At 41.6% G+C, this 25,931-nt stretch overlaps 1 protein-coding gene across 6 annotated transcripts in view; it reads left to right on the top strand.

Annotated features, from left to right (window-relative positions):
* The first annotated feature begins 377 nt into the window (after positions 1 to 377).
* The window catches only part of PBX1 (PBX homeobox 1), a 273,492-nt gene continuing 247,938 nt past the window's right edge, over positions 378 to 25,931 (top strand). For 3 of the 6 annotated variants that reach the window (XM_087440101.1, XM_087440084.1, XM_087440106.1), the window contains exons 1-3: positions 378 to 1,016; positions 4,256 to 4,329; positions 15,309 to 15,506. In XM_087440101.1, the coding sequence (XP_087296227.1) occupies positions 826 to 1,016; positions 4,256 to 4,329; positions 15,309 to 15,506 (463 nt within the window). In that variant the 5' untranslated portion in view covers positions 378 to 825. The remainder of the gene's footprint in view (positions 1,017 to 4,255; positions 4,330 to 15,308; positions 15,507 to 25,931) is intronic. The other 3 variants (XM_004424840.3, XM_004424839.3, XM_087440086.1) reach the window with 2 other exon arrangements.

Below are 25,931 nucleotides of genomic sequence, written 5' to 3'. Positions count from 1 at the left end.
GAAGGGGGCGGGGCTCCAGGAGCCCTCCTCCCTCCTTCCCTCCCCCGCCTCCTGGCTTCCCCGCCCCCTCCTCCCTTTCCTCTGCCTCCTCCCCTCTCCTCCTTCTCGTCCTCCTCCTCCTTCTCCTCCTCCTCCTCTCAGGCTGTGGTTTTTCTGTATATGTTTCTAGAGTCCTGAGCCTGAGCTAAACAAAAGCAGGAGGCTGACGGGGCTGCTGGAGTTTGCAGAGACACGGAGGAGGAGAGAGCCTGTGCTCTGCCTGCCGCCGCGGCTGGGGGAGATCTGGCTTTTGCAACAGCCCACCCCCTTTGAGATCACTCTGGCCCGGAGTGGGGGTGGGGGGCAGCGGGGGGTGGGGGGGAAAGTTTGCATTGCAATCCCCCTGCCTTCCTCTCCTTTCTCCCGATCAATGCATATTTGCAAAAGGATTAAGCCACAGATTTAAGCGCCGGGAGCCCATTTCTGCCTTGCAAAGGAGACCGGACTGAAAAACCAAAAGCCAGCTCTGATTTCTTTTCGTCAAGTGGGAAGGTGGTTTATTTTTCTTGCTTTTTGGAGTCAACACCCTTCCCCACCAGCCCTTATCCCCACCCTCACCCCGCAACCCCTTCACGCCCCCCTCCCCCTCCCCACTCCCCATCCTCCTACCATCCTCTAAAGAGGCAAAGGGATTTTTTTTTCTTTTGGTCTTCTTTTTTCCCCCCTTCCCTGTTTATCCTGAAAAGGATTTGAAGACAGCTTGAAGGATAAAAAGCCTTGGTGCTTCCCAGGAGCCGAGCCGAGGAGCAGAAGAGGAAGAGCCGGGGGCTGCCGTTGCCTTTGGAGATGGACGAGCAGCCCAGGCTGATGCATTCCCATGCTGGGGTCGGGATGGCCGGACACCCCGGCCTGTCCCAGCACTTGCAGGATGGGGCCGCAGGGACCGAGGGGGAGGGCGGGAGGAAGCAGGACATTGGAGACATTTTACAGCAAATTATGACCATCACAGACCAGAGTTTGGATGAGGCGCAGGCCAGGTGAGATGGAGGCTTTTCTTTTCCTTTCTTGGGGTTTTTTGTTTTTCTCCCTCTCGCTGGGGGAAACAATGGGAACCGAATCACCACAGCGCTTTCTTTTTAAATGTTATTTCTTTTCCCATTTTGAGGAGCAACTATATGGCGGAGGAGTAAAATTTGAAGGAGCGTTGTTATCGAAAGTGTAATCGCCCATGCCGAGATGTGGCTGTGTGTATATGTATACATATTGTGTGTGTGTGTTGTGTGTGTGTGAGTGAATATAGAGGTATTCATATACATCCACACAAACACTCAGGCACGACGAAAATACTGCCAACTGATCCAAAAACGGCCCTCGGCACTTTTTTTACTGCTTTAAAAAAGTATCAGAGAGAGCAGAATTGTCAAGTTTTGAACAGCATTCCATGCCTTCTTGTAGAGGGACTCCGTACCATTACAAAATAAAATGTCCCAAGAACACTTTATTTGCAAATTTAGTTGACTCCTAACCTAATTCAGAGACATTTGATTTTCTTTCTTGACGTATCCCTCCAAAATTAATTTTTATCTTTCCCCTTTCTCCCCCTCCTTTAAAAAAAAAAAAAAAGCAGGGTAATTCTTTGTCAGTAGTTGTCAGCTATTCAGAAAATATTTTGCGTTCATTTAATTCTGTTTCAAAAAAGCTAATGGAAAGAAAGAAAAAGTAATTTTGCTTTTAGACATATTTGTCAGTTTTGAGAGACTCAGATATGTAGTTTAACTTGATTGTCTCTTAATTTGAGTCGGTTTACTAACCTTCCATGGTACAGAATGTATGGTCCTTTAAAAAGAGGTGGGGGGACAAAAATCAAGCATGCTCTTTTTCCCATGCTTCTTTCAGACCACTTAGAATGCAACTAAATAGAAATGAAGGGATGTGTGAATTTTATGTATTGCAATACTATAGGAGGTGAAGATCTTCATTAAGGAAACATAATGAAGAAGCTGTGTGGCTTCTCAACTTAATCCACTGCCAGGTGTATAGTTCTCCACTCTAGAATTTTACAGTAAATTGTCTTTCAGAATAAAACAGAGACTAAATGGCAACCCACTAACAGCTCGCCCAAGGCCAATCTCAAAAGGAAGAATTTTAAAAACCTAATGATCACATATGTCTATACAATTACCCAGCTTTGTTAAATCTCAGAAGTAGTTGGTTTTTTAAACATATATACACAATTCCTTTACCTCAAATGACTTAGTTCTATGGATAAGACATCATTATATATATTTTTGTCTAAGGAAATAGGAATTTGAGGTGAGAAAATAAGCAGTTAAAAGCATGAATGTTATGAGTTACACACACTCTTATTTTATCTGCAAGCACATGCAACATGTAAACTCAAAGTACTGAGGTTTACGGGGGGGTTGAAAACTTGGAAATGTTCAAAGACTGGAACTATTCTAAATTTTTTAAAATAGGGGAAAGTTTTCAAAAATTAATTGGTGCTCTTTTTGAATTTTATTATCTGAAGAAAAGCTAGTAGGTATGGTAAGTGGAAGGTTTCCCACTGGTCATCTCTTTTTGAATTGGAACAAATTTCTCCATTACATTGTTCCAGAAAAATAAACTCAGGCATACCAATAAACTGGTTTAATAACAAGTTTGTGAAGTGGAAGGGGCCGGTAAGACTGGAGGCTCACCACTTTCCTGATGTTTAGTCTCACTGCTTTTTTGTAAAACTGAGGACAACTGTGGCTTGGCGGATTCTCCCTTCTAATGGCCTAGATGCTGAGAGAGATCAGACACAATTTTGGGCTAGGGAAATTTTCTGTTCTCTCTCTATAATCTCATTGATGTGCTGTGGAAATGCAATATTTCTGAAGAAACGTTGTGGGCTTGCGTGTTTTTTTTCTGTTTTTGTTTTTTTTTTTGCATTGGGGCCTATATATCAGAATACAATTATTGAAAACTATTTTAAAAGTCCCCAGAAGAAGGCTTTGATACATCAAAGTCTTTTCCACCTTTATTCTCACCCCACAGGAGAACTAAATCACCGCTAAGCTTTCCTTTTGGTTAAACAATGTAACTCTACTTAGCAAATACTGTATCTGTTTTTCCTTTCCTCAGTCACACCTTCATAATGTACATTTATTATTTACAAAGTAAATCATTAGTATTTTAGACTGGGTGTATGTTTATTTTGATACTCTTGAATTTTGAGCTTGTTACTCCTCTGCTGTACAGTATATGGAACATGCTTCTGGTTTCTGTTCTTCATGAGGATGTGTCTATTTTTTAACTTTCAAAGGGATTAAAAAAGAATTGCATGTGTCTTGGGTGCCAGAGGTTTCCATTTATCTTTACACATTAATTTTAGTTAGTAAACAGAGTTCTCTTAACTAATAGCTGATATGATCAGTATTTTGTTTCCAAAACAATATCCTTCTGCTAAGTGCTTCCATAGTAAAATAAAGGGAAAGGTATTGTTTTGTTTCTCAAGTGCGTTCTGAATTTAGACACACACACAACAACCAGGTAAATCACTAATCTAAAAGGCAGAATTGTATTTATTTTTTCCCCAATGGGTGCAAGGTCCTAATTGTAAATAATTGAATTTCAACACCTGCAAATAAGCTGTGTGTGCACAAGAGGCATAATGTGAACACAGAGAAATGAATTTATTCCCCATATGGGTATGTTTGCCCCCTGGCAATGCATTTCCATACTCTTTAACTTGGGGACTGAAATTTTATAAATTGACAGTTCTACTCAGAAGACCTTTTCAAGCATCTTGTGTTTATGAGAATACAGGGGCATCTGCGGAATGAATTTGAACACATGGATGAATTAAATTTGAAAACACACATACAGACCGAGAGGCAGACAGCTCCTAGGCTGTGGTGGTTGCATAGATTATACAAAACTGTTAACCCATGCATTTGGCTTTGCTATATTTATTGCCCTGGATAGAATTATTGGTTTAAGAATTTCAATTTGATTAAACTACTTTAAAAAAAACAACTGTGCCTAAATGGGCATAATTTAGGTTAGTTCTGTTCTGTAGTTAAACCCCTACTCTCTCCCTGCTAATTAACATTATTTCTTTTTCTATGGCGGGACTCTGTATACCAAGTCATAAAACAATTGAAGCATGCCACAGAGTTATGCTTGGTGTATAATTTTGGCTAAATGTTCACATTTCTTCCCCCTGTGCGTTATCAGCAGTTTGATCTTGAAAGTCACCCTAAGCTGTTATGTTGTTGTTTCTTTCTTGCAGAAAACATGCTTTAAACTGCCACAGAATGAAGCCTGCCTTGTTTAATGTGTTGTGTGAAATCAAAGAAAAAACAGGTAGGAATGAGATTCCAACATTTAAGCATTTTCTTTGGCCAATTGACTCACTTAACTAGCAATCACGAACCCATTATTTAAATATTAAAATTTCAGAATAGAAGCCCTCTCAAGATGGATCACATATTCCAATAGGAAGTCCTTGTAGCCCTGCTACCTGTAAAAGAGAGCACCAAGTTTCTTTGACAGTTATTGTCAAGCATTACTGGTTTATTTTCCTTAACTCTATTCCCGGCCTTTTTGAAATTGGGGCTAAAATATAGGTTCTGAAGGGAAATTTGTAGAATGATGTGCCTTTGGGGGAAAACAATATGAAAGTTGAAGTCCATTTCCTGAAGGAATATATTTTGGCCCACATTTAAAACTTTATTTTTTTTTTGAATGTGGGCATGGGGGCTAAACTGTTTAAAGTTTCTTTTTTTCTTGCAATCACACGAAGCAGCTGACTAGCGGTTCTCAGCAGAGTGTTGTCAAATACCTTTGTGAACGCGCCATACATCAGGTTATCGGTATTTGAGTGCCCTGTGATTTTATGGCAGGGAGAATCGTTGGATTCAGGAGAATATAATGCCGTGAGATCACTCATTCTGTTGTTTTCCTACTTTCTAGACCTCATATCATGGACCAACACACTTATAACACATCCCAGGAGGGCATTTAAATTTTAAAGCAACAATTAAAAAATAGCAGTCATCAATCAGAGGTGTTCTTAAACAACAGATGCTCTGGGAAGGACATTTAGCAACATCCTCTGGTTTGTTTATTTTAATCCTTAATTTTCCAAAGTGGGTGAATCTCTCTCTTGTAAAAACGAAGAGTTGAGAAGGCAATCTGAAACCAGGGCATATAAAGATGAGGAACGAGGGGTGGTTATATAAAACGGGAGCTTCTGCTGGCCTCTGACTTGCTCGCTCGCTTGAGAGCAGTGCGAAGTACCTGCCATCCTATTTATTTATTTATTTTTTACAACAAGGAGTGTAACAGTCAATAATTCATATCTAAACGATATAAGCAAGGGCATGACATGAATGAAAGTGACAATAAATATGATTGCATGCCTGGTTGATATACATTGATAGTTACACATAAAAAAAGAGGAGGGGGGAGAGGCACGCAGGGTGATTTTCTTTTTGAGAGCTCTCTGTGTTTCTTTAAAAAAAAAAAAAATAGTTTCAAGATGTGGCCATTGATCGAATATGTAATTATTTGGGTCTTGAAATGTATGTAAAATTAGTAAGCGGCTCCTTTGTTGAATGTTATTTGTGTTGGGCATGACATTCTAGACAAAGCACCTGGGTAGGGATGTTCAGACCTTTAAGTCTTCCAGGTTGTCTTACCAAAGCCGAACCTTATTGCAAAGCTGTTAATTGCGTTATTTTAGCTGTGAGACACCTTTTCAGAGATTTATGGATTGTGCATACAAATATCAAATGAGCTTTTTCAGTTTGTCACACCTCTTAGTTTTTTTTTCTATTAGCCCAGAGCAGGAAACCTTAAAGTGTGTATATATTTTTTTCTCTTCTCTTCTTTTTTCTTCCTTCCCATTTTCTTTTTTGATCTCGGATGCTTATTTACTTTGAATATTTGATTTGTTAAAATTTGTTTCTAATCACCTATGCATTCCTGCTGATCTTGATTCATAAAATGTAGAATCAGGATATAAAGGCTTATTTGATAATCCAGGTTCAAGAGACTATTTTTGAAGACAATCAGATTTTTACTGAAAGGAAGCCCATCAGAGCACTTAAATGTATATTGTGGCCAAAGTGTTTAATTCTAGTCTTCTAATTAAAACCTACTGAGGCAGTAGATCAAAGTAGGTGGGTGTGAATGGAGATCCGGTTCCGGTGTGGGTTAAAGAGTTTGCTCCTTATTCATGTTGGCTAAACTATGGTGATAGGAAGCAGTCATATTGGTCAAAATAATACTCTGAAGGTGAAGTTTATTGTTGGATTATATATTATGGTTTTTACATTTTCTGTCATTTAATAACATTAATGTTTGGAAATTTTTAAAAATCTAAGTTAAGGTTTTGTGTGTTGTCTCTAGTATAATATATTAAAAAAAATAGTTTATTGAGCACTATACATTGAAATGATAAGGATCACTGCCCCGGTGTTAAGGGGGAAATATACACACATACATACAGAGTTTTGGAATGAGAGGGCACGAATGGGTGAAAGTAAAAAAAAAAAAAATAGAAGAAGAAAAAAGGCTTTCCTCCTTATTCCTCAACTTGTATGTTGGAAGGATTAAGGGAAGGAAGAAACCTCTCCTGGAATGTTGAGTGTTCTGTGTTAAAGGTAGGAGACAACTGTGGTGTGTTGAAAAGAACCCTTTGATTCTAAAGCACGATTACTCAGGCTCTGCCTGACCCTCATTCTACGCGCCAGCATACCTTCCATGCGGTTGATGTGTCGGAGACACATCAAGTATCTGTAAAGTTGCAGGAGCTTTTTTTTTCTCCCTCTTGATACAGTGCTAGTGAAAAGATCTCTTGGATGCTCAGTTCACATACATTCCTTCATTGTTTTGGGACTTTTCCTACTGTTATGTTGAAGCCCACTAACATTTAATTAAGTATTTCTTAGCTTCCATCTGAAGCCCTATTGAGCTTACTTGATGTAGGATAGACTTCGTTTGCTTGTTTGTTTGTCTTCTCCTAGGAAGTTCACAAGTGTGGCTCACCTAGGTCTTGAGAAGGAAGGCAGGACTCTGAGAGGAGCCTGCTAATTGCATTCCTTTGCTGCTTTGGCTTTTTTGTTTTTGTTAATGACTTTAGTTGGAAAACTCAGAAATAAGTAGGAAAACTAGTTGATTGTGTTACCAACCTTTGGAACTTTGAAGACGCACACTCGCGCAACACCCAAAGTAGGCAGCACCATCTAAATTACAGTTGATTGATGGGTATTTAAGTCAGAAATTACTGTGGGGATATTTAAAGAAAAAAGAACCTATGTGTCTTCTTGCTTCAGGGTGTGGGTAAGTTTTTATTTTGATACTTTTTTGCTTTTTTAAATAAATGCTAAGAAAAAAGAATGCCTGCAGAATGCTTGGCCGGCAACTGTCAAACAACAGCAAAAAAGAACCCTGTCGAAACCTACAGCAGTGTATATTTCAGAAGTGGCTTTTATTTGCTTGCTCCTTCTGGGAACATAGAGATTTAATATAGAGTTTTGGACCATTTAATATCTCATTTTCTTTTTCCTTTTTTTTTTTTTATGAACCATTCCTTGTCTTCTAACTTATTAGCAATAGTCTCAGTTTTACCTATGTGTATATGTGGTGATATTGGGGTTGATGAGATGTAAGAGAAGGAAAAAAAGTCAAACATATTGCATTTCTTAGAAACACCTTGAATATATTTTTAAATGTTTCTTGATTTTTTTTTTTTTTTTACTTCTGTGTCAAAATTCATGCAGGTTTAAAAATTAGGAAAACACACAAAAAATTGGGTGCCATTTACTAAGGAGAATATTTATAGATAGCAATGAGTAGCTGTAATTGTTGTGAATAGTTTTTAATTTTAGAACAAAATAGCTATCTATGGCACTTTTTAGCCCATTTTCCTCTGTGTATTTGCACTGAAGTTAAATCAAATCACTGAAGGACGTTAAAAAAATTATTTTTTTGCTTCCTTAACATCCTTTCGTTCTCTCTTTCTTTTTTCTCTGTGTTTAATTAACACCCCCATTACAGAACTGTAGTTTTTTTTTTTTTAAATCTACTACTGTATTTCTACTTTTGATACCCTCCCTTATTATTCTCGCCTGCCACTTCTTTTTAATATAGCAGTCATATTCTGGGACTTCTACTCCTCTCCTCTTGAAGCATTAGAGAGTAATTTGTGTGTGTGTGTGTGTGTGGGTGCACGTGTGCACATGTATCTGTGTGTTTGTATATATAGGTGCAGGGGATACTATGGAAGGAAGCTGTGTATTGCAGGTAAATAATTCTGATGGTCTTAGGCCTTGAGCAGAGAACAGGAGTGAAATAACTTTAGACCGTTTAGAGCTGCCTCTGATCAGATTCCTTTTGGGGTTGAAGTGGCAGGAGTGACTTTTCATAGAGTTCATCTATCGCAGGCAAATGCAAAAACTTTTTCTTGCTGATGAGAGGATTCAAGTAGTTTGTCTTTCTTTTTTTGTGGAAGGGGCTGAGAGAGAGAAAAGGGGTGCAGATAAAGGGAAGTTACAAGCCAGTTGAACTTGAACACGACCTTTCAGGCACAGCAGCGTGTTAAGGCAGAAGTAATGTGATTAGACTATATACTATTTATTATAATCTGGATCTAAGCTATAGTCCTACAATGATATGACTCTGTGAGAGACACGATATGAACTTACGATGTGTCCCTTGTCTCCAGTCACTTTTGTGTAATCCATTTTTAGAAGTGGATTTAGACAAATTCTGGCATTTGAGAGGTGGGGAGGAGGGTGCAAAGAGCTATTGGGTTATTCCTACCAGAACAGGATTTTTGGAAATTTGGTGTCATTTCTTCTAGCAATAGGGGTGTCTGTGATGATTGGAAATGAGAGCGATTTCGGTTAAACTGAGGAAATTGGAAGAGGATTTGTGAGAAGGGAAACGCAGAGAGAGACTTGTGACCCAGGAACTGTGGGGTGTCGGGAGCCAGGAGGAGGGAGGGTGTGCATTCTCAGTTGGGCGGCTGGCTGTGATCCGGGCCGGCCGAGGGGGGACATTGCCTGCTTGTGTAGCTAGCTCTCTGCTGGGGACAGGCCTTTTCACATGCTTTTGCCCCTGCGTTCTACAGACATCCATGAACTTTTGGTTGTTGTTGTTGGCAAAATTACAAAAATACCTCTAAACAAGCAACAAACCAAAACACAGATATTGAACATATTTAGAGAAGAAAGCATTTTAATTTTAATTTAAAGCATAACCCTGGCTTCTTTTGAGACACAGTTTGCATGCGTGCCTTAGGAAAACTTAGCATTATTTTGCTTTCAAGCCTCTTTTAGATGTCTACTGTTACATTCTGAACTTGGTGAAGTGAATCTAAGTATACTTTTATTCCTTTTCCTTTTTATAAAAAAAAAATTCACCCAAAACGCCACATGATAGAAGCAGCGTCCTAGGTCCAGCTCCCAAAGACAGCCCGTATTCAGTCTCATATGACCCTGGGAGCACCCCGTCCGTTTGCATTGCCATTTCAGCCTGGGTGAGAGGAATATAATAGTTCTCGCTCCACCTCTGCCCCTTATCTGAGATGATGTGGCAAGTTTTAAGGAATGCGGTGATTGATAAATAAAATAAGCAGAGGATGAACGAGTTGTTTGCAAAGTGCTTTGAGCTCCCTGGGCTATATAAATAAAGGTTGCTGTATTTTCTATAATAAATTATCTCAGGACTCATATCCTATTCCATTTCATAGGATGGCATTGTGTTAACTCTTGCAGGCCAAAGAAACTTATCTACTGGTCTATAATTAAGTAATGGGGTGGTCATTAGTCTCTCATGAGGAGAATTCTGGGTGAATCTTTTGGCCCATCTGCATCTTAGATGTGTCACTTTTCAGAACTTGGCAGAGTGATTTCCACAGAAAAAAAAAAAAGAAAAAGAAAAGTGCAGGTATAGACTGTCATAAGATTATAAAACCTATCTCCCTTTATGGCAGAATAAGGTCACTAGTGACTTCTTGGAAGGTCTTCTTACCTCTGACAGCTCTGTTTCCATCTCTTAATTTTTGGTTGAAATCAAGATGGCAATGGGTGGAAAAATTTATCCTTTTTGGTTTAGGTCATAAATTCAACCACATCTTCCACTTACACTTCTGTCATTATGTGGGTACCGAGATGGGTGCCTCACACCTGTACTAGTTCTGGAACTACCACAAAGTGGTTATAAGATGACAGGCAAATTGTGTAAATAACTTTAGGAGAAGCTATAATAGTTGTGGTTAAGGATTTGGTCTCTGAAGCCAAACTACCTGGGTTTGCATCCCATATCTCCTACTTTTTAGCTGTGTGCCCTTATTCAAGTTACTAAACCTCTCTGTGCCTCATTTTCCTCATCTATAAAATGGAGATACTAATGGTACCTATCTTAGAGGGTTGTTGTGAGCGTTCAATGAGGTAATACATATAAATTACAGTACGTGGCATAGAGTAAACAGTCAATAACTGTTAGCTTTTATTATTTCTGGCCCTGTTTCCTTATATGAAAAAGATGCTTGCACCAGATGGTCCCTAAAGACCAAGCCAATTCCAAGACTCTGTGATTCTGTGCTGAAAAGAGACAAAAATTGCTGAATTTAAGATTTGCTTTCTTTTGTTTTTCTTGCCGTTCTCTTAAAGTGAGAATGAGCTATATCTGGCCAGAAGGCTGGGAGGAGGTTGGAAGAAGAGGGGAAAAAAAAACAATAGGTAAGAGCTAAGACAAAGGTTTTTAAATATCTACAGACTGGACAACAACTACCTGAAAAGCTAGAATGGCAGGTATTAGTGATAATGTTTTCTTAGCATCAGCAACTGGAGATATTATGTAATCATAGTTAAAAATATTTTCCCTCTGAAAACACATGGGCCAGTCCATTCAATTCACAAAGTTTCAAAGCAGGAAGAATGACATAAAGTGAGTTTAGGGCAACCTGACCTCTTCTTGTCTCCCTAATATGTTCCTTATTTAGGAAAAATTTTATCTTTGTCGTAATGACAGCCTTGATACATAGTGAGTTTATTCTTTTTTTTATAGCTTTCTTGAGATATATTTCAAATACCATGAAATTCACCCATTTAAAGTATACAGTTTAGTAGTTTTAGTATATTCACAAAATTGTGCATTCATCACCACAAACTAAATTTAGGATATTTTCATCACCCTCCAAAAAACCAAGTACCCATTACCGGTCAGTTCGTATTTCTTCCTTTGCCTGGCCCTAATAACTACTAATCTCTGTTGCTATGAATTTGCCTATTCTGGACATTTCACATAAATGAAATCATATGGTAAATGGTTTGTTACTAATTTCTTTCACTTAGCATAATGTTGTTAAGGTTCGTCTATGCTGTAGCATGTATCAATACTTCATTCCTTTTTATAGGCACATAATATTCCTTTGTATGGATATACCACATTTTGTTTATCCATTAATCAGATGATGGACATTTAGGTTATTTCCATATGTTGTTGCTGCTGTGAACATTTGCATACAAGTTTTGTGTGGATGTTTGTTTTTATTTCTCTGGATCTATACCTAGGAGTGGAATTCTAGATCATATAGTAACTCTGTGTTTAGCACTTTGAGGAACTGCCACACTGGTTTCCAGAGTGTCTGTAGTAGGTGTATTCTTAAGTCATCTTGTAAAAATGACACTAAGTTTTGTCTTCAGCACTCCCAGCCTTCCATTCTTTCAAACTTTTTCTTCAGTCAGTGATCTTTCTTCTCCATGTTTAGGGATCTACTGTATTTTTTGTCTTCGTTGATCAAGAAACAAATATTTTGATAAATTTATTGGACTTGAAGTGTGCATGATCAGGATTTATGTGAAACCTCTCTCAGAGCTATTTGCATTTTAAAGAGAAAAAAAAAAAGTAAGTCAAAGGAATGAATCTCTACTTCATTTCAGGTGTCAGGTTCCTGGAGAGGAAGACATTTGCAAAAAAGACCGGACAATTTTCTGAATAGCAATCTGGTATGATAGAGAGAGCATGGATTTTGAGGCAAACCAACCTCGATTCAAATCATAGCTTGGCGAGTAACATTAGTAAGTTATTTGGTTTAACAGAGCTTCAATTTCGTCATCTGTATAGTAAAGATAATACTACTATGTAGGGTTGCTTGAAGAACTAAACAAGACACTAATACAGAGCATGTAGTTCAGTGAGCATGCTTGGTAAATGGCAACTACTGTTATTTTTCCAAAACTACGTGGCAGAGCATTGACCATCCCTCTCATTACTTTGGCTTTGTCTCTTCAGGTTGGGTGTTCTACCAGCTCTGCCCAGGAGTTTTAGAGGCTCCCTGAAATGCTTCCTGACCCTACTTTTAAATAGTTATCTCTATGAAAAGGAGAAAAGTCTTGGGCAAAGCTCAGCAAAAAGCATCCCAATGCTCCTGTACCCCCTCCTTCAATCCTCGAGTTCTAGGGAGAGAATCCCATAGAACAGTGCTGTTCAGAGAACACATATGTAATTTTAAATTTAATGTTTTAAATTTTCTAGTAGCCAATTAAAAGAGTAAAAAGAAACAGGTGAAATTAATTTTAATAATACATTTTATTTAACAATCCAAATATATCTAAAATAATTCAACATGTGATCAACATAAAAATTAATGAGATATTTTACATTCTTTCTGTGTGCGTACTAAGGCTTTGAAATCCACTGTGTGTTTTACATTTACAGCACATCTTCAGTTTGGACTAGCTGTATTAAAAGGGCTCGATAGCCTCATGTGGATGGTGTCTACCGTATTGGACAGCCCGGCTGTGGAATGATTGTTCTGGCATGTACTTTTGTTTTGTTCGTTTTTTGGCATAGTTTCCACACACTAAGGAAGACACATGGTTGTTCCCTACTCAAACTTGATCTGGTAATTCTGTGGCAACTGAAATTAGTTTCTGATGGATAGCCATCTTCCAGAATAAAGCATATCTAAGGCATCTCTTTCTGGCAGGGAATGTCCCACTGCTGGGAGCTGGGATGAGGTGGTTCCCTGCTACCTCCTTCTCTTCTTTGCTTCTTTCTTTCCCTAACTCCTTGTTTTATGCTTTTCCTTATTCTTAACAATATCTGAAATGTTCCCTAAAATAGAATGTGTGGGTGGAAACAGCCACCTTATACAGCCACCTTAGAATACAATGGAACAAGTACAGAGGACTCCACGGTGTGACAAAAGTTGACTGGACCCAGAGTCAGGAGTTCTGAGGCCTGACGCCGCTTGCTTCCAAGTCTGTGTGTTATTTTGAGAATCCCACTTAAGCTCTTGGTCTCAGGTCTCCACATCCATGGAATGGGCAATTCTAGAGAGCGGCTAATCTGACCCCGCATTCCATGGATCATGAGCCCCAACGTGATCCTGGACAAGGTCTGGATTCTTAGGATGGAAGGCAGGTGGAGCATTTATAAAATAAAATTCTTTTTCATTGTTATGGCAGTTCTCATTTATCCTGTGACTCCTTATATCTTTTCTAGACAGTCATGTAAAACTGGTTATGGTGATGTTAAAGCTACCTCCATCAATCAAGTTGAACTGGAGAAGGCAAACTGGGAGGCAAAAAAAATCAGTGATTTTTTTTTTTTTTTTTTTTTTTAATTAAAAGCCTTCAGCCTCACCTGTACAAGGCCAGTGGGGGGCCGGCCAGTCCGGGTTTAGTCCCCACCTTGTTGACTCTATGACTGAATGCAAATAATGTTTCTTTTGCATGCTATCTGTTTGTAGCTATTGGATTCTAGACTGGAAATTGCTTTTGGAAAATACAAAGATTTATGGCTGCAGGATTGCAAGTGCAGTATCCCTTTGCAAGCTCTTATGGTACAGCCTAGGAAGTCAGGAAACTGGGGTTTGGTTTTCACCTTGTAATTGTGAAGAGTTACTTGTTCACCATTTGCCTCAGCTGAAATGCTAAAATAATGTCTGTTTCCCACCTACTGGTCAGTGGGGCTTCTGGAAACTTGAGGATATTTAGAAAGATGTTTGACTTTCGTTAAAAAAGTGTGGTCCAGTTAAGTGTGAGAGAAAAGTTCTGTATTTGTCGTGCTTTAAGACAGACTTGAATCTGCCAGTAGGTCAAAGGAATAAATTTACCTAGTGGCCTTTGCTGGTAGGGCTCAGAAAGAGTAGTCAGTCGTTTTTTTGAGGATTTTAGGGGATTTGAGACCAAGTGTTGTCACTGTAAGAGAATCCTCCTTATAATTACCATTGTTCATAGAATTGAAAGTTTGCATTTATCTTTTGTCCCTAACAAAGAAAGCCTCTCAGAGACCCTAATGATGAGCCCAGCCTACATCCATTCTGAAAGGCTCTCTATGGATATGAGGGTGTAGACGTTAATTCCTTTCTACAGAATTTGCATGCAGAGGCTCCAGGGCCGTGCACCCTGCTTACATTAATAAACATTTAAAAACAAAGCGCGGGCAACACAGGCACAGCTTTCCTTTGTGTGGCCCGCTTACTAGGGTGCCTGTAATCCCTAACCCCTTGCGAGGGAAATGCCTGGGTGGGTGCGGGTGGGTGGTGATGCTGCGCGCGGCGCCGAGTATAAAGGCCGGAGAAGTAAGCACATCGTGTGAGGAATAAATTAAAGCAGCTTCGTCCTGAGGCCAATTAAGGGGGAAAGGAAAAAACAACGACAGCAACAAAACAACCCAAGAGATGAGAGGGCGTGTTTGCTTAGACCAGGTGGAAAAGAGAAATCGGAGTCGTCTGGAAGGAGTTTAAGGGGATGCATCACAAAATAAAACTTTTGGAACTTAAGAAAATGCGAAGAAACAGTGGAGGAGCCGGGGAGCGAGCCCCATGGCCTTGTGCTAAGACGAGAGGCCCCTTTTAGACAGGAGCCGAATGCTGCGAGCTGGGCCTGGGTAGACGGCGCCTGGGTCTTGCTGCAAGACCCCGCGCAGTTAGCCTTTCAGAGGAGGGGGCTCAGGGAGGCCGCGAAGCCCCCTGGCAGAGCTGTGGACCTAACCGCGGGGCTGAGGCACGCAGCATAGGGGATGCTCGGGAGCGCTGGGCCGCCAGCTCCGCGCCGCCCGGCCTGGGGCCTCGGCTGCGCCCGCGCTCTGCTCGCCCTGGGCGGGGAGACCCGGGCTTGGGCAGTGCGGCCGGAGCCGCAGCCCCGCCGAGTCGGGCCTCGAGCCCCCGAGCCCCCGGGCGCTGGCTGCCCGAGCGCGGCCCGGGAAGCCGAGCGTCCCCGGAGTGGGGCTTGGTTGTGCCTTCAACATTTCCCTTCTCTTTGGCTCCCTCACTCCCTCGCCACCTCCCCTATCCCCGCTGACCTCACTCTCTTTTCTCTTAGAGGGTGGCAGGAGAGGACCCCCGCCCCCCAGGGGAAAAACACTCTCGGGAGCCGACCTTCCTTTATTGAACACCTATCAGGATGGGCTTGGACGCTCACAGTCACAGCGATCAGAGCCTGGGAGTGAGGGTGCCGGCGGGCTGCCCCCGGGAGCCGGGCCCAGGGTCTGCTCCTGCACAGGATCTGACCGCGTTTTCGGTATGCAAAGTGCCGTGCTGTGCAGACATCGGTGGTGGTGGTGGTGGTTTTGCATACAGAAGTGAAATTCAGAAGGCAGCGTGTAAGCACGTGGGTGAGTGTGTCTGTGAGTGTGTGCTCACACGCACGCATGTTAATTTGCAGCTCCCTTCGTTGTTGGCCCTGTGTTGTTTCTTCTGTGTTCAATAAATACTATTCCAGTTGATGCTTTATGGTATTGAAATGAATCAAATAACATAATCTGAAGTTGCTGCAGAAACCCTCCGTCTTCTCTATCTCTCAACTCTTAGAGTGAGCACGTCATCTTCCCCTGGGGAGATTTTTAACCCAAAGAACCTTGATGTACTTTAAACAGCACTGACATTTGTTTTCCTTAAGCTTGGTCTGATTTCTTTAACACTTGAAGAAGGTTTGGGGCCTTCAAACATACCTAGTTTCTTATGTGGTAGCTTGTCTTGTCTCAGGGAGATGTCTGAAGGGGCCTCAAGCTGCCTTACTTTTGCAAGAGTCTTCCGAAAATAGAGAATTGATTTTGGTAATTTGCTGCCCTCCTACCCATACACACAGAGTTGCTTCCCCTCCCCCACCTAGCCTGCTGGAGCCAAGGCAGGAAGGGGCTGTCATTATGCTCATGCCTAAACCATATTACTTTATTTTTCTTCTTAGAAAGTTACACTAGGAAAGATGTTCTTGATGTGTGATTATTATTTTTAAATGCATTCCCATGCTTTCCTATTATTGCTGTTACAGCCTCGCAGAGCAATGACCAGGTACTACCATAGACCCTCCAGAAACTTTCTGTTGAATGAATGTGGGAGAGCTAGAAGTCAGAAAGGTTGAATTTCCTCATTACTTAGAAAATCTATGAATTAATTCTCTCTATAAATTTCCACCAGCCCAGGCTCTGATCCACCCGCTGAAGAATCAGGCCTGTTATTAATTTCACAGGATGAGTTTCTCATCCCAGTAACTCTGGGAGAGAGAATGGAAGGGTTATTATGTAGGTTGAGAGTTCACATGTTACTTCTGACGGTTACAGATGTAGCTAAAATGTAAGAGTAGCAATAATAATACCAGCAATAGTGATAATAAAGAATAAAAATAATTGCTTCCCTCTGTACCTTATTTGGACACCCCCACCCTGCTACTCATTTACTGTACTGACTCCTCCCTTTCTAGGTGTTTCAGGCTGGGATATCTTGGTAACTACGGCTGTGGATTAACCTCCTAGAGGCTTACACTAAACAGAGAAGCATCTTCCTAGTGGCTTCCATTTGGGCATAAGTATGCAAAGATTGGTTGTCTTGTCAAGATCCCACTGCAATATACCTTTTCCTCACCTGTAATGTCACCTCTTGAATGTTGCCCTTCATAAGTGGAGGTCATGGAAGCTTAATTGTTTTTAAGCAGGTTTGACCAAATATTTTTGAACACCATCTGTTCTGGAGATGTTAGGGGAAAACTCTTATGTCCCACAGGTTGAATAGTAAAAAAGTTAAAAATGAATTCCTGTCCTGGTTGGGTTTAGTTTTTCAACACCGGTTAGATCTTTTCATTTTAGACCTTCTGGAGGGCATGATGACATTGCAGAGTTTGTATTCAATTTTGTTCTATTTATTGCTTTAGCAAATATTTATGAAACCTTTCTATATGAGACATTATGAAAGAGACCAGGATACGAATGTGTGTAAGTCGTGGCCCTTACCCTCAATGAGCTTACAGCCCAAGAAGGGGCCTCCATCATGGTCATCATCTGTGTAACAGGGGCAGTGGACTTGCTCCCAAAGCCCTGTGCCCATGACAGGACCGTTCCACAGGGCCGGGAATGTGGTTGTAGAGGTCATTCTGAACCCAAGTTCATTAACACTCTGGGTGATACGTTTAGAAGCATGCTTTCTTTGATTCAGAGGGTGCTGTTTTTTACTCAGGCAGCCTGAGAAATGTTCTGTGTTTGAGTCCTGGCCTATTGGGCCTTCTTGCCTTTCTCTAACCACTGTAACCCCTTTCAGTTCCTTTCTGCCTTCCCTCTTTCATTCTCTCTTTTGTTCCTTTCCTCCCCTCTGCTGGGGCCTCCCCCACACCCCCAAATTGCTATTTGCCAAACTTGTGACCTGAGACCACTTGGCATTTCCCTGGGATGGCTGGAATTTACCACCCGCTGAATAGGCATTCTGTGACATTTGCTCACCTGGGCAGCTTAAGCTGCATGGTCTGCGTTGAGGGGCTGCCGAGAGGAAGTGTGAAATTTACCTCTGTGCTCCGGGGTTCTCGCCAGCAGGGAGACAAACAATGATGCTTTCTAGAAGCTGGAATTAATTTTTATCGTGGCACACATATATAGTTATATATATTCATACACACATTTATTATGTATTCAATAAATGCATGTAGACAATTTGCGCATTATCTGTCATTCTCTAGTCATTATTTTAACAAATTAAATTTTCATGGTTAGCTTCATCTTTCACATTCATACCCTCCCCTTCCACAGCTACCTTCTTTCCTCTTGCTTTCCCTCCCTGCTGGTAGAAGACACTGGGTTAACTTAATGCTCTTTGAGGCCTTATGCCATTAGACCTCCTGTCTCCTTAAGGTTTCTGAGACTCCAGTGATGGCTTTCTCATCATAGCCCGCCCAGCCATTCTGCTGGTAAGGAAAGAGCTGCTTGTCTCTTTAGATCAAACTGGTCTAGGAGCTCGTTCAGTCCAGTTACTGGGACAGGCCAGCCCTGGAGGCTTCTCCGGCTCTTGGAACACACAGACGCACAGTCTGTCTGTCCTGGCTGTCAGCCGAGGAAGGGAGGCAGGTGGTGTAGATGGTTAAGCTGTTACTTTATACTCATGTCTACCCTGTCCAAGTGATTTGCAGGGAAGAGAGCTCTGGGCCTCAGGCTGGGAGAAGAGTGGTGGTGGGTCATCTTAGGATGAAGCTGAACGGAAAATGTCAGCAGAAGTGATGCTCCTTCCTTTCTCTGGAGCAGGGCATTCTGTCCACAGGTTGTAAGTTAATCCACATGGAGCGCTTACTACCTGCAGAGCTACTGTTATTACCCCAGTTTTAAAGATGAAGAAACTGAGATAGAGAGGGTTTAATGAAACTTCCCTAAAGTCACACAGCTAATGAGAGGATGAGTCAGGACAGGTTTCACTCAGGAATTTTTACTGAATGTAGATTTTTGTACAAAAATATTCATTCTCGTTGAGTGACAGCCCTTCAAATGGCGGTTCTTCCAAGAAAATCCTGTGGAATCCTGCTCAGTTGTGCAAAAAACAAATCATTTGGCCCTACACATCTCTGGTCCTGTTTCTCAGGTGCACAGACTTAATTATCCCTTGGCTGTGGTTGGCTGTAAAACATAAGAAAAGGAGATAAGTCTAAAATTCTCCTTGGGCGTATTTCCTGATTTGCATAAGGTCTCCACCTATTTTCTTTTTAGAACTGACATGATTTCTTTCGGGCAATGAGCCTGACTTATTTTCATAGGTGATCTAAAGCTGGACTGCCATGTATATATATCTCTCACCTTTTCTAGTTTCTTCTGAGAAGCCTGGGGTTTTGACAGGACCATAAAGCAAGTCACAGTGTCTTGTTCTTGCACACTCTTCCCGGTCCTGCCGTCCTTCTGTCACACCCCCGTGCGTGGCCACACTCTGGGCCTGGGGCGCTCGGATGATTCTTAGTGGTGCAGCTGGAAGCCTCACTGGTGAGACCTAAACGTCGCATCTCTCCAGTTGCCGAGCCACTCTTGTCAGAATGGCACACTGAACAGCTCCTTTTTTTGATACATAGGTGTTCTCCATTTTGAGGAGGGGTCAGCTGCCTCCCGAGGGTGGGGTGGTCCAGAGAGCAGCCTGGTGGAAAGGGCCTGGGTGGAGGTGAAGTCCTGGTGATGGTAACATGCGCAGGGCCTGTTATCTTCACGTCACCTGGGTGTTGGAAGGGAAAAAAAACAATTCAAGGTATCCCATGTTTAAATTTATTGTTTAGAAAACAGTATACACCAGAAGACCTTAATAAAGAAAATTTTGCAAAAGAAAAGAAATTCACCTTTAATCGTGGTGCCATGGCTCAATATCTATTATCAGCCCCTCCCCCTGTGTTTATATTTCCATCCTGTCATTTTCCTCATGGCTGTATGAATTTTCCATTTCTTGGGGATGATTATGGACTCACAGATGAAATTCTCTTCTATTTACCAACAGAACCTGTTAGGTTTCTTATTTATTGCTCATCTTATTTCAAAGAGGAATTCAAGTAGCTTACCAAAGGGTACAAGCAATATGAAGAGATTTACTAAATAAATAAGGAAACTAGAAGAGAATATTCAGGTAGAAAAATAAAATGCAAGGGGATGTTAGTATATAACATTGCATGCGTAAGATCCTCTCTCACTGTGGCCTTCCCAGTCATTTTGCTGGTAAGAAAATAGCTTCCTGACTTTTTGGATCAAGTCTAGGACCTTGTTCAGTCCAGATCCTATAGAGGTTGGCTACACATTTGACTCTGCTTCCTCGTAGCAAAAGCAAAAAGGGAAACAGGATCAGTTTCATACTTCAAAGCATTTAGAATTGAAAACGAATCAATTGTTGGCCCTGTACAAAATTTCTCCCATGGTTCCTAACAAGAAGATGCTGAGTGATACATGATCGACAAAATGTTATATTTCATATTTTACCATAGCCCTTTATACGTAACCTCCCTACCACACTCACCAGATTTTATTATACTTATTTATTGGTTTATGATCTGATTCCCCTATTAGACTAATGAATTTCTGGGAAATAATGATCAGGACTTATATGCTCACCACACAGTAGATACTCAGATAATATTTTTTGAATCGAAACACTGTTTAATCTGCTTATGCAAAAAGGAGGAAAATCCATTTATTAACATTTATTGAGTACTTGCTACTAAAAAGAGGGATCAGTCAAAAGTTCCTGCCCTTGAGGAATGTATGGTCTTCTGGGAATAAATACATCTTAATACATACACTGGACTCTAGCCTGATAGGTGCTGTGTAATAGAGGCGTGAACATTTTATCTTTTGTGGAATGAGATAGATATAAGATTGCTTAAAATACACTCTCAATACAGATAGCTTCTCCCTTTGGAGTTTGGGTTTGGATCCTTAAGCCAGGAGGGGAGAGAAACCAAGGATGAAGGCCTCTGAGAGTTTTCTGAGAGAGGTGATTGTCTTGCAGATTTGCATTTTCACTTCCATTCTCTTTTGGGGAGAGGGCCCTATTCCTTGGCTAACTAACCCACCCTCCCTGATCCCCAGGTCTCCTGAATAAGGCGGGTGGAGAGGTGGGCCCCTCTTTAGCTCTTTTCCTGACTAGACTCAGCAGCCTCGGCTGAGACTCTGCTTCTACTTCCCATGAGCACCTGGAGGTGGGCCACCACCGCCATTTCTGTGTCTGGCTTGCAGAGAAGACATGGGTCCTAAGAGCAGAAAGAATGAACGATCCCTGGAGCAAACTTGTAAAATAAAGAATGAAAAGAGCAAATATCTGCCATACCTGGCTTTTATCCAGTTGTGTTAATTTTTACATGTTCATTACTACACAAATCAGAGAAAATTTTTACCTTCTTCTTACCCTTTCTGCCTCCTTTCCTTTCTTCCTTCCTTCCATTTAAAAACATTTCCCAGGCATGCACTTCTAGGCGAGGCTTCATGAGAAATGCAGGACAGGCCCTTGTCCTCAAATTGCTCACCATTGGGAGGAAAAAGAGGGGACTTCAGGGCAGCTGTTGATCAGTGCCTTGAAGGGGACCTAAGTGTAGCATAGTGCTGAACCCACAGTATGCTTGCTCTCAAAAAAGTTTCCAGAAAGATGATTCCAGTTTTCTCTAAGATTGTAAGCTTCCCCTTCCAGATGGTAACTTCCTAGTGAGCCATGCTTTGTTCATCTTTACATTCCTAGCACAGTGCTTGGTATATATATGATGCTCAGTAAATGTTAGTTGAAGGAAGGATGTAAAAAAGGAGTCACAGATAATTCATCGCAATCTAAATTGGACTTACTTATATCTTCAGACTGAACATCTTAAGAAATTATTTCCAAAATTACTACTACCTGCTGTGAGCATACTAATTTCTGGGATTTATGTATGTGCTTCTCTGATGTGTCAAAGAACAAGAAGACAGGATGGAAATACCTCTTAGATTTAGTGGATCACTCCAGTGAAGTGCTCCAAACCCAGTGCTCAGAGAGGAAGAGGTTTCTGGTTGGAATCAACCTGTTACTGAGTGAGGAAGAGTTCTTGGGTGGCTCCACAGAGTCTGAGTTTTCTGAGTTATGATCTTGGACTTGGGGTTGTGAAGGGTGTGTGGGGTGTCATGGGGTAGCAGGGGGCGAGGGAGAGTGTGCAAGAGAGGACATGTGAGAACCGTGTACAGACAAGTGATAATCAGATTTAGGAAGCCAGCTAGACACAACCTTCCAGCAGGAGAGGCGGAGGTGGGAGGGGCAGCTGCTGCTGTAACTAATCAATGGCTCAGGTTGCAGCACCTTCCTCTCCTCAAGTTGGCCTGTCTTGGCCCATCTGCAAAGCCTCCTCCTTTCTCCTTTCCCTCTCCCCAAAGTGAAGCCAACTTTCTTTTTCCTCTTGTTGACTTTTTGCCCAGTTTTCCTCCTATCAGATCAATTGAAATATTGGAAAAGGACTCCTCCATTAGATCATCATAATGATATTAATAATAAAATATTAATAATAACCACCACAAATAAACCAAGAAGTTGAAAGTGGAATTTATTTATTTATTTATTTATTTTTTTATTTTTTTGGGTGAAAGAGTTTGTAGACCCTGAAGCAGGGGAATTATTTTTTAGGAGGCTCTCTGGGCACACTCCACACTTCTCCCCACCCCTTTCAATGTGAGCATGTGTAATTTAAACCTGTCCTTGGGGAAGAGTAAAGGCAGAATTGCTCCTACTCTCCTCCCTCAGTGAAAATTCCTAGTGGGACTCTGTGACATCTCACATGGGGCTGTCACTTTCAGGGTCACTCTCTGGGGACATCGTCCCCCAATCCCAGTGCAGTTCAGGTGTTGCTGAGTGAAGAGTAGCAAGCTCAGTTTTCCCTGCACATTTTCCTCCTCATCAGCCCCTTCCAGGTTGGGTCCTGCATTGGCTTTAGTAGCTTTCCTGTTTAGCCTTCTCCTTGGGGTGGGACATCAACTCTCACTGTGGGCTTTGTGGAGGGTAGTTGGTCCTTGAAGACCAGTCCATTTAAATAAAATGTCCTGAAGATTTCCTTTGCCTTGGTTTGGAGGCCACTAGAACCACTTTCTTTGTCTCATTCTTTTCTGTGGCTGCTCCACACTCTTCCTTATCAGAACCAGTCTAAGACTCCTTGGCTATGCTCTTCTTAGTTGCCAAGTCTTTCACCCTATGTCGGGAATCTTGCCAGCTAATAAAAATGTATGAGCGGAAAAACTTTTAGCATTTTGGTTTGTAAACTTTTTTCTTTGCATCCTCTGCTCCTGTGAAGCTTTTTCTTGAATATGGACCCCTTTCTTTATTGCAATTAGTGATCAAAATAAATTTTAATTTATAGTCTCATCCCTTTTCTATAACATCCCTTGAATAAGTAGTGCTTATAGACATTGATTCATTCACTCATTCACTCAAATATTCAACAAATGACTTCTTCCTGGAGTACTAAGTAAAAGAAAGAGAAAAGCAATCTGGGAACCTGGCAGTACAACTCGGCTGTACACAGAGAAGATATGTGCTAGACTCATACCTTGGGAAATTAGAGCATTTTTTAGTATGTTGAAAGAACCATAAATATAGGTGATCACTCTCATAATCTTACTGGCAAATCCACATGTCAAACCAAATAGGAAAATACACCCAACATCCACCTCTTATGTTTAGGGGTTTATATTGATGGAGTTATTGCTCTAATGTATTCAGACAAATAGGAATAAGAAGAGCAGAGGTCGTTATCTGCAGATGATACATGTGCATATATTTCATTGCTGGCCTGAAGGAAGCTGCTCGTGGATGATGCTGCTGCAGTTATCCCTGTTGTAAGAACAGCATCAAACACAGCACTAGGCACATGAACGCTTTCAGTATATGTTTTTCCTTCTTCATTTCCAAAGAAAAATGGAAACATTCGAGCCCATTTGGAGCAGCATCATGATGCAGGGGAACAGGTCTACCCTGTTCTACTGTAGAGTGGATTGGAAACCAGGGGCCTGCCACTCAGGTCAGTTTCCTCATCTGAAATCTGGGCACTGATTACACTCATTAGCCAGGCCCTGTCCACCTCTAGGGTGGTTGTGAATCTACAGCGAGATATGAATATAAAATGCTTTGTAAATTATAAAGCACAACACAAGTTTAAGACTTCATCTCTAACCTCTGCTGTCACGACTGCTTACAAAATCAAAGCAAGAAAAAGGAGTCACAGATTGGCAGGCATGTGGAGGTCTGATTTAGAACATGGCATAGATTTAGAAATCTTGTTGAACACAGAATTGGTGGGGCATGCAGTGACTATGGAGCTGGAGATCCCACGAGGGTTGAACGGAGAGGTGTGATTGAGAGTTAGATGATGGCGCATTGAGACCATTATCCACAGGGGGAACTTGAAAATAGAGGTTACCTGCCCACACAGAGAACAGCGGCAACCATCCACCCGAATCCAGGATTTTGTACGGAGAATGAAACTTGAGTGTTGACCTCATAAACCCTCACACCTAGTTTCAGCAACAGCTCTGATTTCTAAGGATGGAGCGCATAACGAAGTACACAAGGGAAATTGCAAGTATGGTTTGTTGTTTGTATGTATGCCCTCTGTGTGTTCCTATTTCACATTCCTTGGTTTCACACACCAGACCATAGGATGGTACAACTCCTGCTGTATCTTCAGGTAAGGGGTACCTGTGTCTTTCACTTTGTGTGGATGTGTTCCTGAAAAGTGTGTGGGTCCAGTTTTGATAACTGTGTCCTTTTTTTGAGTACACTCTTTAGCTTCATGGAAGCAGTGTGTGTGATGGAAAGAACACGGGATGGGGGTATTACAGGTAAGGGTGACTTGGATGAGTTGCCTTTACTTTGGGGGTCTTGGCCGCCTCATCTTTAAGGGAAGAGGTTAGATTGGAATGATTAATAGGGTCTCTTCCAGGGCTAGGTTTGGAGCACCCCTCTTGTAGAGGGAAGAGCCCTTTTTGAAATGTGAATACTCACATAACGTGCTTTTTTTTGTTGTTGATCTTTGTGTGTTTGATTTTCTTCCATCATGCACACTTATTCAATGTGTGGAGTTTATTTTCCTATTCATAGGAATGCAAAATGAGAGGTTTTCAATACACAGGTTTACCTACTAACTCCAGTTTCTCAGAAGGTTAATGAATGGTCACCTCGTTGGCCCGTCTGTCTGCTGCTCTTCATCACACAGGTTTTTTGTGAAGTTGAGGCGCAGACACAGACTCCCATATGCAGCAGTCCGGCACTTCTGCTTCGGGGAAACAGCCTTACATACACCACAGGGGGTGTTCCCAGGAGAGGCCGGGAGATGAAGTGCCAGATGTTGCAGCAACACCACCCCCCCAACTCCCTCTAGCCGTGGGAGTGTGAATCTCCCACCAAGTCACTTAAGCCCACTTCTGATATGCAAGAGGAGAAGGGAAAGAGCTCTGGGGATGCAAGCAGGCCTTGTCATCTCTCATCTCTCCATGCTGGGACGCACACCTGATTTTTGGGGAATCTGAGGCAAAGACCAAAGGACAGAGGCTAGACCCAACATGACTGCATGATTGCATGTGGGTGCAAAATGATTGAATGAAACAGGGATACCCGTCACTGGGAGCTGAAAAACCTCACGTGCAGCTGTGGTCAGGGAGGTTCACAGAATGAAAGACAGTCTGATGAGTGAGCTACACATGCCTGTAGAGTACAATAGAAAAATCAATAGTAAGTGGAGGTGAAAGACTTTTAGCTGGGTTTTATTGAGCACAAAGAAGACAAACTGGCTTTTGCAGTGGTTTCAACTCTATGTTAATGGTGCTTTTTTGAAAGCTCGAGTCCAGGGTTAGGGGGAAAAGCCACACAGGAAAAGTTGCCAGCCCATACATACAAGCTGCACATGTATACACAAATGAGGAAAAAGAGAGAGACTCGGGACTAAATATTTTTGGGTCTGTGCCTATGGGTTTGCGTGTGTGGTGAGGTGTGCTTTAATTTTACATGCATGTCTGTATTTTAGTTGGGACTTTCAGATTGCAGTGAGTTTGATCTGTCTCTTCCCATCCCTGGTAACTTCTTCCTTCCCTTTGCTCTCTATGAGTCTACTGTGGCTTTATTAGGAATTCCCTTTGGTTTAGGGGAAAAAAAAATCAGAGGGAGAAAGCTAGACCGGCTGGAGGGGGAAGAAACAAAACTAGCTCTTGGCTGGCAGCCCACAGCA

Source organism: Ceratotherium simum, chromosome 2 (assembly GCF_057802395.1).
Source record: "Ceratotherium simum simum isolate JZ-2026a chromosome 2, ASM5780239v1, whole genome shotgun sequence".
In the NCBI taxonomy this organism is placed as follows: domain Eukaryota; kingdom Metazoa; phylum Chordata; class Mammalia; order Perissodactyla; family Rhinocerotidae; genus Ceratotherium; species Ceratotherium simum.
Note: the sequence above shows the minus strand (reverse complement) of the source record. Positions and strands in the feature narration are given on the sequence as shown.